Source organism: Physeter macrocephalus, chromosome 5 (genome assembly GCF_002837175.3).
Source record: "Physeter macrocephalus isolate SW-GA chromosome 5, ASM283717v5, whole genome shotgun sequence".
NCBI classification, from domain to species: Eukaryota; Metazoa; Chordata; class Mammalia; order Artiodactyla; family Physeteridae; genus Physeter; species Physeter macrocephalus.
In genome coordinates, this window is record NC_041218.1 from 102,706,192 (window position 1) to 102,719,742 (window position 13,551).

The 13,551-nt window shown below is 45.1% G+C and overlaps 1 protein-coding gene and 1 long non-coding RNA gene across 5 annotated transcripts in view; one reads left to right on the forward strand and one right to left on the reverse strand.

Moving 5' to 3' along the window:
- LOC114486359 (uncharacterized) overlaps positions 1-13,551 on the forward strand; it is a 464,012-nt gene that overhangs the window by 38,080 nt on the left and 412,381 nt on the right. The window lies entirely within an intron of this gene.
- The window catches only part of EGFR (epidermal growth factor receptor), a 206,243-nt gene that overhangs the window by 33,205 nt on the left and 159,487 nt on the right, over positions 1-13,551 (reverse strand). For all 4 annotated transcript variants that reach the window (XR_003680000.2, XR_003679999.2, XM_024115136.3 and 1 more), the window contains 8 exons: positions 13,317-13,443; positions 13,148-13,221; positions 12,290-12,380; positions 9,821-10,020; positions 8,635-8,767; positions 6,784-6,874; positions 4,886-5,043; positions 257-295 (listed from right to left, as the gene is read on the reverse strand). Coding sequence is in view for 2 of the 4 variants with exons in the window: in XM_024115136.3 (XP_023970904.2) it covers positions 257-295; positions 4,886-5,043; positions 6,784-6,874; positions 8,635-8,767; positions 9,821-10,020; positions 12,290-12,380; positions 13,148-13,221; positions 13,317-13,443 (913 nt within the window). In the remaining 2 variants the exon portion in view is untranslated. The remainder of the gene's footprint in view (positions 1-256; positions 296-4,885; positions 5,044-6,783; positions 6,875-8,634; positions 8,768-9,820; positions 10,021-12,289; positions 12,381-13,147; positions 13,222-13,316; positions 13,444-13,551) is intronic.

Below are 13,551 nucleotides of genomic sequence, written 5' to 3' on the forward strand. Positions count from 1 at the left end.
GCCTGGCTCTGCGTGGAGGACCCCCAGCACTCATGCCCTGCCCCCCCCCGCCGCCCCCCCCCCCCCCCCCCGGCCCCGAAGCACAGCCAGCAGCATGGGCGGGGTGAGCTCTGCTAGGAATGCCCAGGCTGGCCCAGGGCGAAGTGAGAACCGGCCAAGGCAGAGGGCAGTCAGAAAAGAGGGAAAGCATCACCCTCGCCCATAGCGCTCTTGGTCATTTCTGATCAGGTCATCACATACAATGTGTCACACTTACCCATTCACTGCACAGCCTTCAAGACCTGGCCCAGCACAGCTGTAGGAATTGAAAGAGAAATACACATTTCGATCATTTTACTTCTTTAGCACTTTTTCTTGGAGAGTTTTTATTAAATCATAAGGCAGTGTGTGTTAAATTACTTTCAAATCATTACAATCACAGTGCGTCTCAATATTGCTTAAGCATTTGTTTATTATGCATTTATTCATTTGTTCATTCACTCAGCAAGTATTTTTGAGTGTCTACTTTGTGATAGGGGTTGTTCTAGCATTGAACAAAGTAGACATTTCTGGTCTTCATAATGGACATGTTTTCATGTCTTCCATTTGACAGAGGTCCAGTGGGCCCACAGCTGGCTCTAGAACATCAATATGGGCAGAAGGTAGAGAACCATTTCCTGGGGCACACTGATTAAGGAGCGGGGCCGGCGGGGGACAGACGAGTGGGGACATGCGTCTCAGGGGCAGGGAAACGGGGACGATGATTTCAGACCCAGAAAGCCAGGGGCTGGCTCCATCCACTTCCACACGACTGCGATGTTGTACGTCAAGCAGGGACATCATTTGTCCTAGCGTGACCCCTCAGCAGCTGGGTTCCCGTTCTGTGGGGCACCACCATCTGTTACTCTGATTACAGGATGATGGTTGAAAAGGCAGACTAAGTGGGCTTTGAAGGACAGCAATGTTTGTCAATAAAAACGTCAACAGGAAAATAAAATATTCCAATTAAATGGAGACGACGGATGTTCACGGCCTGGGGAAAGATGAAGAAGCCCGGTTCAGGTATGTGAAGAGGACCGGTGCTTGTTACATGCACACTGTCAACTGGTTCTAATCATTTTCTGTCTCGTTCCAAGGGCTCTGATCTCTATACTCTACTCCTCTTGGTTTTGAGGGTCTGAGACCTCTTTTCCGTGGTGTCAGACAATGCAGTCTCGGCCCTTCAGGCTTTCGGGCCTTCATCCTTACACACGACACAGGCTTCTTCAGGCAGTGGAACACACAAGGAGTTCCCCTTTTTTCACAGTCTTTTATCTCCTAGGATAATCATCCGAGACCACATTCTCTAATGGATGACCACTGGTAAAATTAACCCCTCCTCAAAATATCCCTCCTCACTAGTGTTTTTATATGTTCCCATAATGCCTGTTTAGTTTCCAGACTGTAATAGAATGGGAACTCTACGCATAGTGGTGCAAACTGGAATTGCAAACTTTGGACAAGAAGCAGGGTTTCATGCAGCCTCTGAAAGTGCTGCTGGGAAACCTATGGGGTTTCTAGCAAGAAGCTATGGACAAGGGAGATGCTCACAGGGAGAGCTCGGCCAGTTTACATTTGAAGAGATGATGGACGAGGGTACTGACTGGACAGGTGCCCTAGAGGGAACCGTCTGAGTATCAAAGGATTAAGAGGTCCTTGGGAAAGCTGATGGTGCCCTGCATAATTCTGCAGAAATGATTGTCAAATATCAAGCAAAAGAGGCCATATCATGCTATTATTTAATTATGTCAGAAAAATTATTCCTTGTCTCCCACTTGATTTATTATTTTTTTGTTACATGTAATTAAAATAGGCAAAATTTCATGTTATTTTGTTTAATTTATTGGCATAAAATTTCAAAGAAACCTTCCCCTGACGACTTACTATAAAATGTGGTTCCATTTAAATGTGGGTTTGCGGACTTCCCTGGCGGCGCAGTGGTTTAGAATCCTCCTGCCAATGCAGGGGACACGGGTTCGAGCCCTGGTCTGGGAAGATCCCACGTGCCGCGGAGCAACTAAGCCCGTGCGTCACAACTACTGAAGCCTGCACGCCTAGAGCCCGTGCTCTGCAACGAAGAGTAGCCCCCGCTCACCGCAACTAGAGAAAGCCCGCGCGCAGCAGCGAAGACCCAACACAGCCAAAATAAAAAATAAATAAACTAATAAGTAAATAAGTAAATAAATAAAAGTGGATTTGCTTCAAGTTTGCTGACCCATTCCCTGGGGTAAGCAGACCTGCCCTGTGGGAAGGGCACGGCTTCTGGAAGCAAGCATGTGCCTGTAACCTGGGCTCTGTCACTGCTGGCTGACGAGTCGTGGTGACCCCAGAGCCTTTCTAAGTGTTTCTTTAACAATACAAATGGGAAAAGCAGTGCGTTCGCTCTTAGTCATGGTTGAGACTATGTGTTGGATGATGCTGTGCACATTGCAGATACACCATAAAAGAAATGTTTTCTTATTTCCCCTCACCCCGTCAATATTTCTCCATATTTAAAAAATTAAATCCATTTTAGTACATAATTCCTTTGGGAGGATATAGAGATAGTAATAACAAGATTACGGAAAACTATATATTTTTCTACCAATGCTATACGCTTACAGACACACACACATTTATTTCCCAAAGATAGAAAAAACAGGAAAAATATATTTCTTTTATATAGGTGGTATAATTCTATTTTAGAAAATCTGCTCCGAAATTGCTTATTTTGGGGAATATGAAAAAAACAGACTAAGTGAAAAACTAGCAAATTACAGTTTATACTATGTTTTGTAGAGTTTGCAGAGTGGTCAATATAACCAGTGTGCTGGTAAACCCAAAGGGAAAAATATGAAAAGTCTTGAAACTCCTACCAAGGGGGTATTTGGTAAAGTTCAGAATTCATTCTGGACTTAAAAAAAAGGAGTTTAAAAGTAGGAATAGATAACTGTTTCTTTAACAAGATAATAAGAATCTCACACTAATAGCAAATATTGTTCTTAATGGTGATTTATTATAACCATTCCCACCACCATCAGATATAAAATTCTGATGTCCACTACCATTGTATCTGATATTACTCTAGAAATTCTGGCCCTTGTAATATGACTTGAAACTTCTGGAAAAGGGATACAGATACCATTACTGGAGATGATGTAACTCTTTTCCTGGAAAATTCAAGACCATGAACTAAAACGCTAATTTCAAAGGAAGTTCAGTAGAGACCACCAATACGAGATGAATATACACCTCCGCCAAAAAAATCAAAAGCTACCTTATATATTAGATATAATAAATGAGAAGATATACTAGAAAACAAGGTCCATTTCACAGTAGCAAAAATAAATACAAAATGTTCAGGCAGAGCATGAAAGAACACAACTAAAACTTTACTGAAATATAAAAAAGAATATCTGAACGTATGAAGAAATTATCATTTCCTGACTGGGAGTACAAAATATTGTAAAAATGTTAGCCCTACTCAAATTAATTAATTGGCTTAAGTGGGGTTTGTGTGTGTGTGTGTGTTAAACTTGGTAAAATATTCCAGGTCACATGCAAACCACACAGGAAATGCCCAGGCTTCCTACATGTTAGCTGGGGAGTCAGCTGCCTGGGACTGAAACTCTTGGACCACGGGGTCATGGAATGATGGAGCCCTTCCATTTACCCTCATGATGGCTGAAACTCAAGAAGGAAGGTGAAACGATGGAAGTTGACCAGGGTACCAGTCATTCCCAAATCACTTGTCTCCAGGCCCAGGCCCTTCCATATAAATGCAGTTAAAATAGGTTTTTTGGAAAAACTTAGGACATGCTCGGAAAATTTTCAAGACTCCTGATGTTTGGAAGTCTGACTGGAAGGTTCTGCACCCCTTCAGAACACTAACCATCACTGTCACGGTCATAATTACCACCGTCACTACCAGCAGCACTGGCACCGTTACCTCCTTCACCAGCATTATAACTGCCACCATCATTACTGCCACCTCGTCACCAGCTCCGCACCGCCATCTGTGCAATCACTGATTGAGTGCTCGTGTGGTCCACGCACTATTTTAAGTACAGTACACGTATAAACTCAAGATCTCAAAAATCCTGTGAGCAATGCAGTCTTATGATCCTCATTTACAGGTGAGGAAAGTGAAGCACAGAGAGGTTAAGACACTTCCCCAAGTCCACACAGCTAGTAAGAGATGGCTCCAGAGAAGAGTAACGGTGCCAAATAAAGTTGAGGATTATGAGAGATAGAAGGGAAAACTTCTCCTTCTGATTTCTAGTAGTCCAATTTCATTGTCAAATTTATCATTTTAGTAAATAAGATATATATGTTCTGAGTGCTTCCGCTAATTGCAGTCAAAATAGTTTTAATTTCCCTGTTAACAGCAATCAACTAGCTAAAAGAAAAAGCACCTTTAGGCAACATTCCAGGCAATGTTATCTTCTATTAATTGTAAACCAATAAAAGATTCCCACAGGAATCACAGTCATCTGGAAAGAGACATATATATATATATATATATATATATATATATATATATATATATAAACCTTTGGGGACGGGGCAGGACCTCTGCTCTCGTTCCCCCTGTCCCTTATTCTTCTTGTTGGGACATGCTGGCACCGCAGAACAAGGCCCCGGCACGAGACACACCTGGAGAGGCTAAGGGGCTCTCCCACCAGCACCATGATCTGCCCTCGAGCGTTATCATTGCTGCTGCCGTGGCCGTGGGACCAGATCACCTGGAGGAACCGACTCAAATACAAACCTCTGTACTTGACTGACTGGAAAGTCCGGAGACATTTTCAGTCTACAAATTTGCAAGATGGGAAGCACCCTGTTCTTCTGCCTTTTCCTTCGCAGACCCAGAGCTTCCTGCACTCACCCGTAGGTGCAGCTGGGGTGGCACAGGTGACACACGTGATTGGCATCTGCATACTTCCAGATCAGGGTGCTGTTTTCTCCTGTGACTCCAGCAGGGCAGGTCTTGACGCAGTGAGGGCCGTCGATGTTGTGGGCACACTTTACACAGCTGCCTGGTCCCTGCACCGAGGTGGAAAAACCGTTTCATAAATCAAACATTTACTTATGTCTCTGTCTTTTTCAGAACGAAGTAGCTTTTTACTTAAAATGCTTATCATGAAAAAAAATCAAACGACGTGGAAGTTCTTAAAGTGGACAAGCTCTTCTGTGACTGCACTTGCCTGGTGTGACCCCTGTTAACAGCTGGGAATAAAGTCTTCTTGACTTTAAACGTGTATTTTATATACATACATACATATATATATATATATATAAAACATGAAAGAAACTGTACTATGTGCCTTATTACATTTTACTTAATACACTGTGGGCATCTTTCCTTGTCAAAGTATTCTTGATTGGCCTACATGTATATATTTATATCCTTATCGGTCAGATGGCCTTCCTTGTGAATCGTGTTTGGAGTCGAGGGGGCCTCTGTGGGAAGCTGTACTCACCAAGGCCAAGCTGAGAAAACCCACACCTACATTTCTCCAGTGTTGAGAAGGTGGCACGTGTAAGTGCGGTGGTGGCTGCGTAATTAACTGTGCAACATGCTAAATTTGATCCTGTTGGTCAAATGTGAACGCGTCGGTGAAACCCACAGACATGAATGCCTTGGGGCTGCTTGGGTTGTGTCCGCACACTTCACAAAGGGCTGAAATAACGTGGGTAGGGGAGGGTCTGCCCGTTGGCTCCGTGCTCTCATGTCTCAAAGACTGAGTGTTCCCACAGCCACAGAACAATCAGATGACTAAGTCAGTCAACATCACCAGTTATTTTATTTCACTGATGAAAATTTAACCGAACACCAACCTAGAAACCAGTGGTTTCCTTTGTAACCAGCCATTTTGGCAGCCTGTACCTCAAAACTGAGCCTTACCGTCTTCTGTCTGATTTAAAGAACTTCTGAAAAATGTTTTCCGTTACTAGATTTAGATATGGCTGTTGAAATTCAAATCCAAACAGAGCTCCTCATATAAATAATACTGAGAATTAACAACATGAGCACACTGGTGTGAGAGGGACCTTGAGAGGACCGCGTACCACAAAAAAAAAAAAAAAACAAAATAAATGATTATTACTGAACGTGTAGATGTGAAACTGAATTTTGTTTTTATTTTTTATTTATTTTATATTTTTTTGCGGTACGCGGGCCTCTCACCGTTGTCGCCTCTCCCGTGGCGGAGCACAGGCTCCGGACGCGCAGGCCCAGCGGCCACGGCTCACGGGCCCAGCCGCTCCGCGGCACGTGGGATCTTCCCGGACCGGGGCACGAACCCGCGTCCCCTGCATCGGCAGGCGGACTCCCAACCGCTGCGCCACCAGGGAAGCCCCAAACTGAATTTTGAAAACCCTTCCTTTGCGATTAAAAAACACTCTTCAAATAACGATAAACTCATGTTAAATAAGAATTTGGTGATGTTTGATTAAGGTGATAAAGCAATGATGAGATGTCAGGAACACTGAAGGCTGCCTGTGGGTGTGCCCCGTCCACAGGGCGCCCTGATCTGTGGTGTGAGGACGTGGGCAGCACCGCGTGCATCTGGGGTTGGACAGAGACGGGGAATGCCCGTGCCAGCAGGGTATGTGCTGACTTCCCCTCCGTCACAGCCCCCGACGGCCGTGAGCTGGCACGGCCTCAAGTGTGGGCGGGGAGTGCGCTGGAGGCGCGTCCCAGCAGGCACAGGGTGACGGGGGTGAGGGTCACCCTTGCGGGCTTCGGCTGACGTGTGGGGTGACATCAGACAGGCTCCTTACGTGTCCCGTGCAGGTCACGTTCATGGCTTGGGGCAGGCATTCCGGATGGCACTGCACGCACTCGGAGTTCTCAACGAACTCCCTGGGCTCTCTGATGGGAGAAGACGGGAAACTGGTCAGTGCCGTCCCTGGAGAGCCTGCTGCAGGATGCTGTCTGGGTTCACGTGTCTGAGAGCTCAGATGACACAAATCACCTCTCTTAGAAAGTCAAAACAGTTTTAGGTAAAAGTCGAATGGCCGGGAATCTAGGACTATACTGTAATGTGATAGCCTGATTCTTGTCAGCGGAATCTTTGGTCATCTTCTGGAACAAAAACATCAGCTTCCGTTATCATCAAAACATCTTGCCTACATTTTGTTCTCCAGGCACAGTTTTTGAATATTAGATAAGCAAGGCAACCCATGGGGAAAAAAAGGAAGAAAACAGTCCTTAAGATATCAGTCCTTAAGATTTCAGATACTCCCTCCAATATCAGATTCATGGATATTTAAATTAAGCTGCAAAGAAATGGTATCTAGACTAATGCCTGGGAAAAGGAAAGACAGCTATTAAAAGTTTCCTCAATGGTTATTCCTAAAAACAGCAAGTAGGGAACACAGGCGTGAAAAATTTTGCTTGTACTATTTTAACCCTTCCTCAAACTTAGATTAACATTAAGCGACAAGCTGATGTTTGATTGCAAAGACGCTGTAGTTGTGGCAGCTGTTACGACGACTGGTAATTAACTAGGCAGTGAACAAGGAGTGTTTACACCCAAAGACGTGGCCCGTGAGTCCTCTCAGGCAGATGGCATCAATTAAACCAAATATGCCGCGGGACTTTTCCCCCGTGCTTCTTCTCTGGGTTACCACACCTACTGCAGGAGCCAGCCTCGCAAGTGGAACAGGTGCTGCTGGACACTGGGGTTCTCTAATGGGCAGACCCGGGCGCCACCGCCGTGGCTATTTTAATCACCTTGTCGCTTCAAAGACAAGTCAGCACTGAAGACGTGAGAGCTTAGTGTCTGTTTGCAGCTGTAAGGACTGCACCAATATTTCTTACTTGTTGAAACAATACTATCAATTATGCAAATTACTCTGTTAGGCAAATGAGCCTATCAGCTAAAGATTCTTACAGAATTAAACTTGGTCTTCTCATCCTGCTTCCGAGTATTTCTGAGCTGAGCTGTAGCCCAAGCCCTGATAGTGAAACAGAAAGGAAGATTTCCTAGAGCCACCTGTAACTCCTACGCTCTTCTCTATGATGAAATTTCTCTTTTTCTTTAAATTTTTTAAAAAAATTGCCAGTCTCTATCCTTCCATTTTACTTTCCTATTAATTTATTTTAGTCATTATTTGTGGTCATTCAAAGCCTTACTCAATATCAAAATTCCTATAGAATCAACAGACTGTACTTTTTATTGATTGCAATAAATTCAACAAATGTTATACAGCTGTTTATTTCTTTGTCCATGGGTATATTTTAAGTTATTTGCACTGTTCAGTGTGTCTTGAACATAAACAAAAATTAACCAGGAGCTGTGTTTTGACACAGCAGGAATGCTGTGCTACAATGGCCATGGTCTTGGCCATCTGAACCACGGAAGACTGTTCTGTTTGTCTTGGGAACTTTGTGCAGCTAGGAAAAATATAATATATTTCCAGATAAAGAGAGACTCTATAAATTGGATTGGATTAAGTAATGAAAAAAGTTTGTTCACTTCCCTTTGTGATTAACAGTTGTCAACAAACAAACAAAGGAAAAGGAAAAAAAGGAAAATAATCTGACTGATTAACCATCAACCTATAAAACAATCCTAAGTCTTATTTTTTTAAATCAAAACATAGGGATTAAAAAACAAAGCCTCTTACCCCTTTAGAATGTTGCACTTCTCCACACACTCCTTGCCACGGCTGAAGTTTCGGCAGGACACGCAGTCTTTGGGTTTCGGGCCCCAGCAGCCCTCTGACGAGCACAGAGGGTTACAGACGTGGCCCATGGCCTCTGCAAAGACAGGGTGAGCCACACGGGTCAGCCAAGGAAGTGGCCAAGGACCCTGTGGGTGAGGTGCTCAAACACATGCTGGGGCCCCTGGAGGAAGCAGTGATGCAAGCAAAAAAGGGCTTCCGGAGGCCTACTGCAAGTCCCCTTTGCCCTGCTGGGTGCTGCGTGTACCTGGATGAAACACTCGGAGCTGCCGGAACAGCACGGGAAGCGTGTGGTTCCTTGCCGTGTGCAAGGCACACAGAATTTCACCAATTCTCTCAACTGCACTATAGTGTGGGAATCATTATTACCTCCACTTCATGGACGAGGAAGCCAAAGCCCAAAGATATACGTAAACTGATGAAGGTCTCAAAGCTAGGAAGGGCTCGAGCCAGGATGTGAACTCAGGTCTGCTTCTGTTGGTGGCCAGGGTCTCAGCACAGGCTATGGTGCAGGCCCAGCTTCAAAGGCTGACTGTGGCGCTAAACTCAGAACCGGAAATGCCCGTGTGAAACAGTCATCCCATTCCGGTGTGTGTGTGTGTGTGTGTGTGTGTGTGTGTGTGTGTGTGTGTGTGTGTGTGTGTGTGTGTGCGTGCGCGCGCGCGCGCGCGTGCACGTGTGTGTCTAGCTCTAGTCTTTGGGGATGAAATGAGCAGGGCGGAACACACAGCTAAAATGCAGTATAACTGGGGGAAGGGGCGGGTCGGGACGGTGGGATAAACTGACATGTAGACACTCATATGTATAAAACAGATAACTAATAAGAACCTGCTGTATAATAAATAAACTTAAATTTAAAAAATGCAATATAATTAATACTAAATTTAGTTCTGTAAATTACCAATAACTGATAGCCTAGACTTCAAGGCAAGTTCGTCCTATGAAGTGAGAATGATCTAGAAACAATTCTGATGAACTTCACAATTAAGAATATACAGATTTCTTTTAATTTGCTTCTTTACGAATGTAAAAAGTAATTTTAAGGTTTGGGACTGGTTCTTCAATATTCTAAATCAAAATAAACGACCCGTTGGAACCATCTCCACAGTCGACCAAAGTGATGACTTACTGCACTCTTTTTCACTCCTGTTGTTTATGATTTTGGTTTTCTGACTTGAGGTCCCAAAGAGTTTTCTCCAGTTTATTGTATCTGCGTAGCACAACTTTCGGTTTCCTGAAATGATCACATCTCCATCACTTATCTCCTTGAGGGAGCGTAATCCCAAGGACATTATATCCAGGCCAACAACCGCAAGAGAAAACTGACCACTAAGTTGGAGAGAAGAAAAACAATGTCGTGAAAAATTATGAAAACACAGCATCACTAAAAACTCTGCTTTTCTGTACCACTTTAGATTTACCACAGACTGCCTTCCACGGGTTGTTAAATCATGTTGTGGAAAGTATGTATTGCAACTTTGGAAAATTGCAAGTGCTTTTTAAAGCTAGTTGAGGGAAAAGCTAGTTCCTTGTTCATTTAGTATCTCTAATCCCAGTGGCAGACTAGGGGCTGATTAAATGTCTTAATGTCATTAAAATGATTTGCTGCATTTTAATTTTGCCTGGGAATTGAGAACATGTTCTGACTTCTCAAATATCCAAATACACTTAAAAAATCATAAGTTCATCTTTCCATCCATCCATCTCCCCATCCGTCCATCTATCCATCCACCCATCCATTTATTGAACAAACATTTGAGGTAATATGTGACTAATTCTATTCTATTTCTAGGTTAAGTGTGTGTTTCCTATTCTCAAAAAACCTTTTGTCTAGTGATGACACAATCACACGAGTAGTTAATTTTAACCCAGCAGGGGTACCATGCAGGCAAAGAGTAGGGGTCTAAACAAGTCTGGGCAGGGGGTCTCCCGGAAGTGGTGATGCCTGATTGTCAGGACCTCGGGTGCAGGAACTATGATATTTTCTTCGCTACCCAACCCTGTGCTAGGATCCTACAGGGTGATCAGTACGCGTTCATCAAGTGACCAGGTGGAATTTATTCCGACTAAATGGAAGGAAGTCCTGAACCACCTGGAGGAGCACGTGACAGGCACTGAGAACCATGAACTACTGCTGGAGGTGGGGGGGGGGGCCCTGGGAGGGGGGCCTGGGGAGGGAGGAAGAGGCCAGAGCATGGACCACCTTAGACACCACGTGGAGGAGGTTTTTGTCTGCAAATGATGGGAAACCACAGGAAGGAGATTTGCATTTTTAGGAAGCTCACTGGACACCAGGACGTGGAATGGGCCACTTGAGACAGTACAGTAGAGAGAGTGATAATGGAGGCGTGAGATGACAGAAGTCAAAGCATAACTTGGAGACTCCTTCTCCTTGTTTCTTTTTCTCTCCCCACCCTTTCCTCCCTCTTCCTCCCACAGCCTGGCTCCTGTGTATTAGGCCTGCGCCCCTGCTGTTAGGAAAATCCCCCCCAAACTGTGCCCAGGGGAGGCAAGGCAGCAGAGACAAAGCTGAGGTCTTCCCTGCAGGGCAGGTCTGGCTTTGCTGAGAACCAGGGGTCACACTGCCCCAGGAGGGACGGTGTATCATTGGACTTCTCAGCAAATATGAAAAGGAAAAAAGTCATCTTTATCTTGTTTAAATCCCTAAAACTAAGCTGAGAGGTACATGCTAGTCACCCAAGAAAACTGACCTAAATCTCTCATCTCTGTATGAACTTTGGGCAAAAGAAGCATTCCTGAGAACTCAGAGCACAGGGGCCTTTCTGGGAAGTGATATGAGCTGTATGTTTAGCATCAGTGATGCAAAACCAAGACGGTTTTTGGAAAGTGATGCTTACTTTACATGTACTGTCATCTGATTTTCTTTAATATTGCACAATATTATGTAGCTCTCTTAGGGGTCAATTATGGGAGTTCTCGGAACCAGATGGTTTCCAAGGCAGGTTTGAACAAGAGTCCCAAAATTCCCCTCACCACAAAACTCATCATTACCCTTATTATGTTAAAGATGCGTGTGTGTGTGTGTGTGTGTGTGTGTGTGTGTGTGTGTGTGTATTTCACTGTTGGAGCTGGAAAAGTGGAAATCCTGAAAGAAACACTCAATGTTAAAAAGCCTCTCAGGTCCCCTGAAATGACTTGCTGAAGAGGATGTGTGACCTCAGCACTGTTCTTGCCAAAAGTGCAAAACCTCAGCTGAATCAGGAGAAAGCACTGGCTATCCTACAAGATGCCTGACCAATACTTTCCGAAAGGGTCAAGGCCATGAAAGACAAGGAAGACAGAGGAACTGTCACCGACTGCAGGGACCAAGGAGACGTGACAGCCACATGCAGTGTGGGCTGACAGAACACACAAGGCGTTCATGGAAAAACTGGCGAGGTCCCAGAAAGTCTGCAGTTCAATTACTGCTGATTTCTTTACTTGATTCTTGTGCCACGCTGACGTAGGGTGTCGCCATCGGGGCAGCCGGGTGAAGGATGTGTGGGAACTCTCTGTGGTGTCTCTGCAGCACTTCTGTAAATCTTATTTCAAAAACAAAACATAAGGGTCTACCAGGCTTCGGCTGGGGTCAACTTACTGTTGCTTTGTCCTGCCACGTATGATTTCCAGGTTCTCAAAAGCATGGAGGCCAGTCCTGTTTGCAGGCCAGGCCTGAATCAGCAAAAACCCTACAAGGCAGAAGGAAGGTTCAGACACACACCACTTAGAAATTTCTATGCTGTATGAGACATTATGGTAGGATTTTCAGGAGAGCGTCCACGAGCAGGAGAGGTGAACGCTCTTCTCGTCGTCTTCCCGAGCACACGCACGCATGCGTCCCTGTGCACCAGGCACGCTGCCCCTGGGCCAGCGCCCGACTCTCACCCCGCAGGCTGCGCTCCAAGGGCCAGACCCCAAGCAGGCCGCCGCGCTCAACGACAGAGGCCAGTGCCGAGCTGTGGCGCCACAAGGAGGCTGACATGTTATCCCTATTTAGTTCCCACTCTCCAAACAACCTTGCTATTTAGTCTATTTCTTTTTTAGGGATGGAGGAAGTGGAGCTCTGACGGGTCCCGGGCCCAGGTCCGCCGGTGGCGGAGCAGGATGTGAAGTGCGTCTCCAGGCCCGGGGCCTGCTGTCCGCTCGCTGCTGCCCCCTCCCCTCTACCCACCACGTCCCGGGCTGGTCCTCGGACGGCTGGCCTGGGCTGGGCGGTGAGAGATCAGACGTGTTCACACCACGTCCTGAATGGCCTAACTCTCTGCTTAAAGAGCTCGCCTCTCGAGTGCAGGGGAAACTGCATTTTTGAAAAATACCGAAGAACTAATTACTCATTAATGGTAGAATTTCAGAATAAATGTTTTTATGCCAAAGGAGAAGAAAATACTGCTCAAAGTTCTCTTTATAAAACACTGATTTCCTGTTTATGTTCATACGATACGTTAGCGGCACACACCTGTTATTTCCTTTACAGTTTTTAGAATGTCCAGTTCCTTTGGGTCCAGAGGTGGAGTACGGGTGAAGGAATCACTGAAACAAGTAACGGGACGATCAGTAACAACCTGCCGGTGAACAAAGCTGATTTCGTTTTTTTCTACTGTATCAGTAACTTAATCTTTACTTACCCCCTAAATGCTACTGGCAGGATATGAAGGTCTCCACTGATCGAGGTGCAATTTCTGAAGTGTTTAATATTTGTAGCATTTATGGAAAGTGTATCTTTAAACTCACCAATTCCTATCCCGTTACAAACTGTAAAGATAAGGGAGGTGTTTATTGCACTCGCATTTGTTGAAGTAAGAATAGCTAGTGGGGCTTCCCTGGTGGCGCAGCGGTTGAGGGTCCGCCTGCCGATGCAGG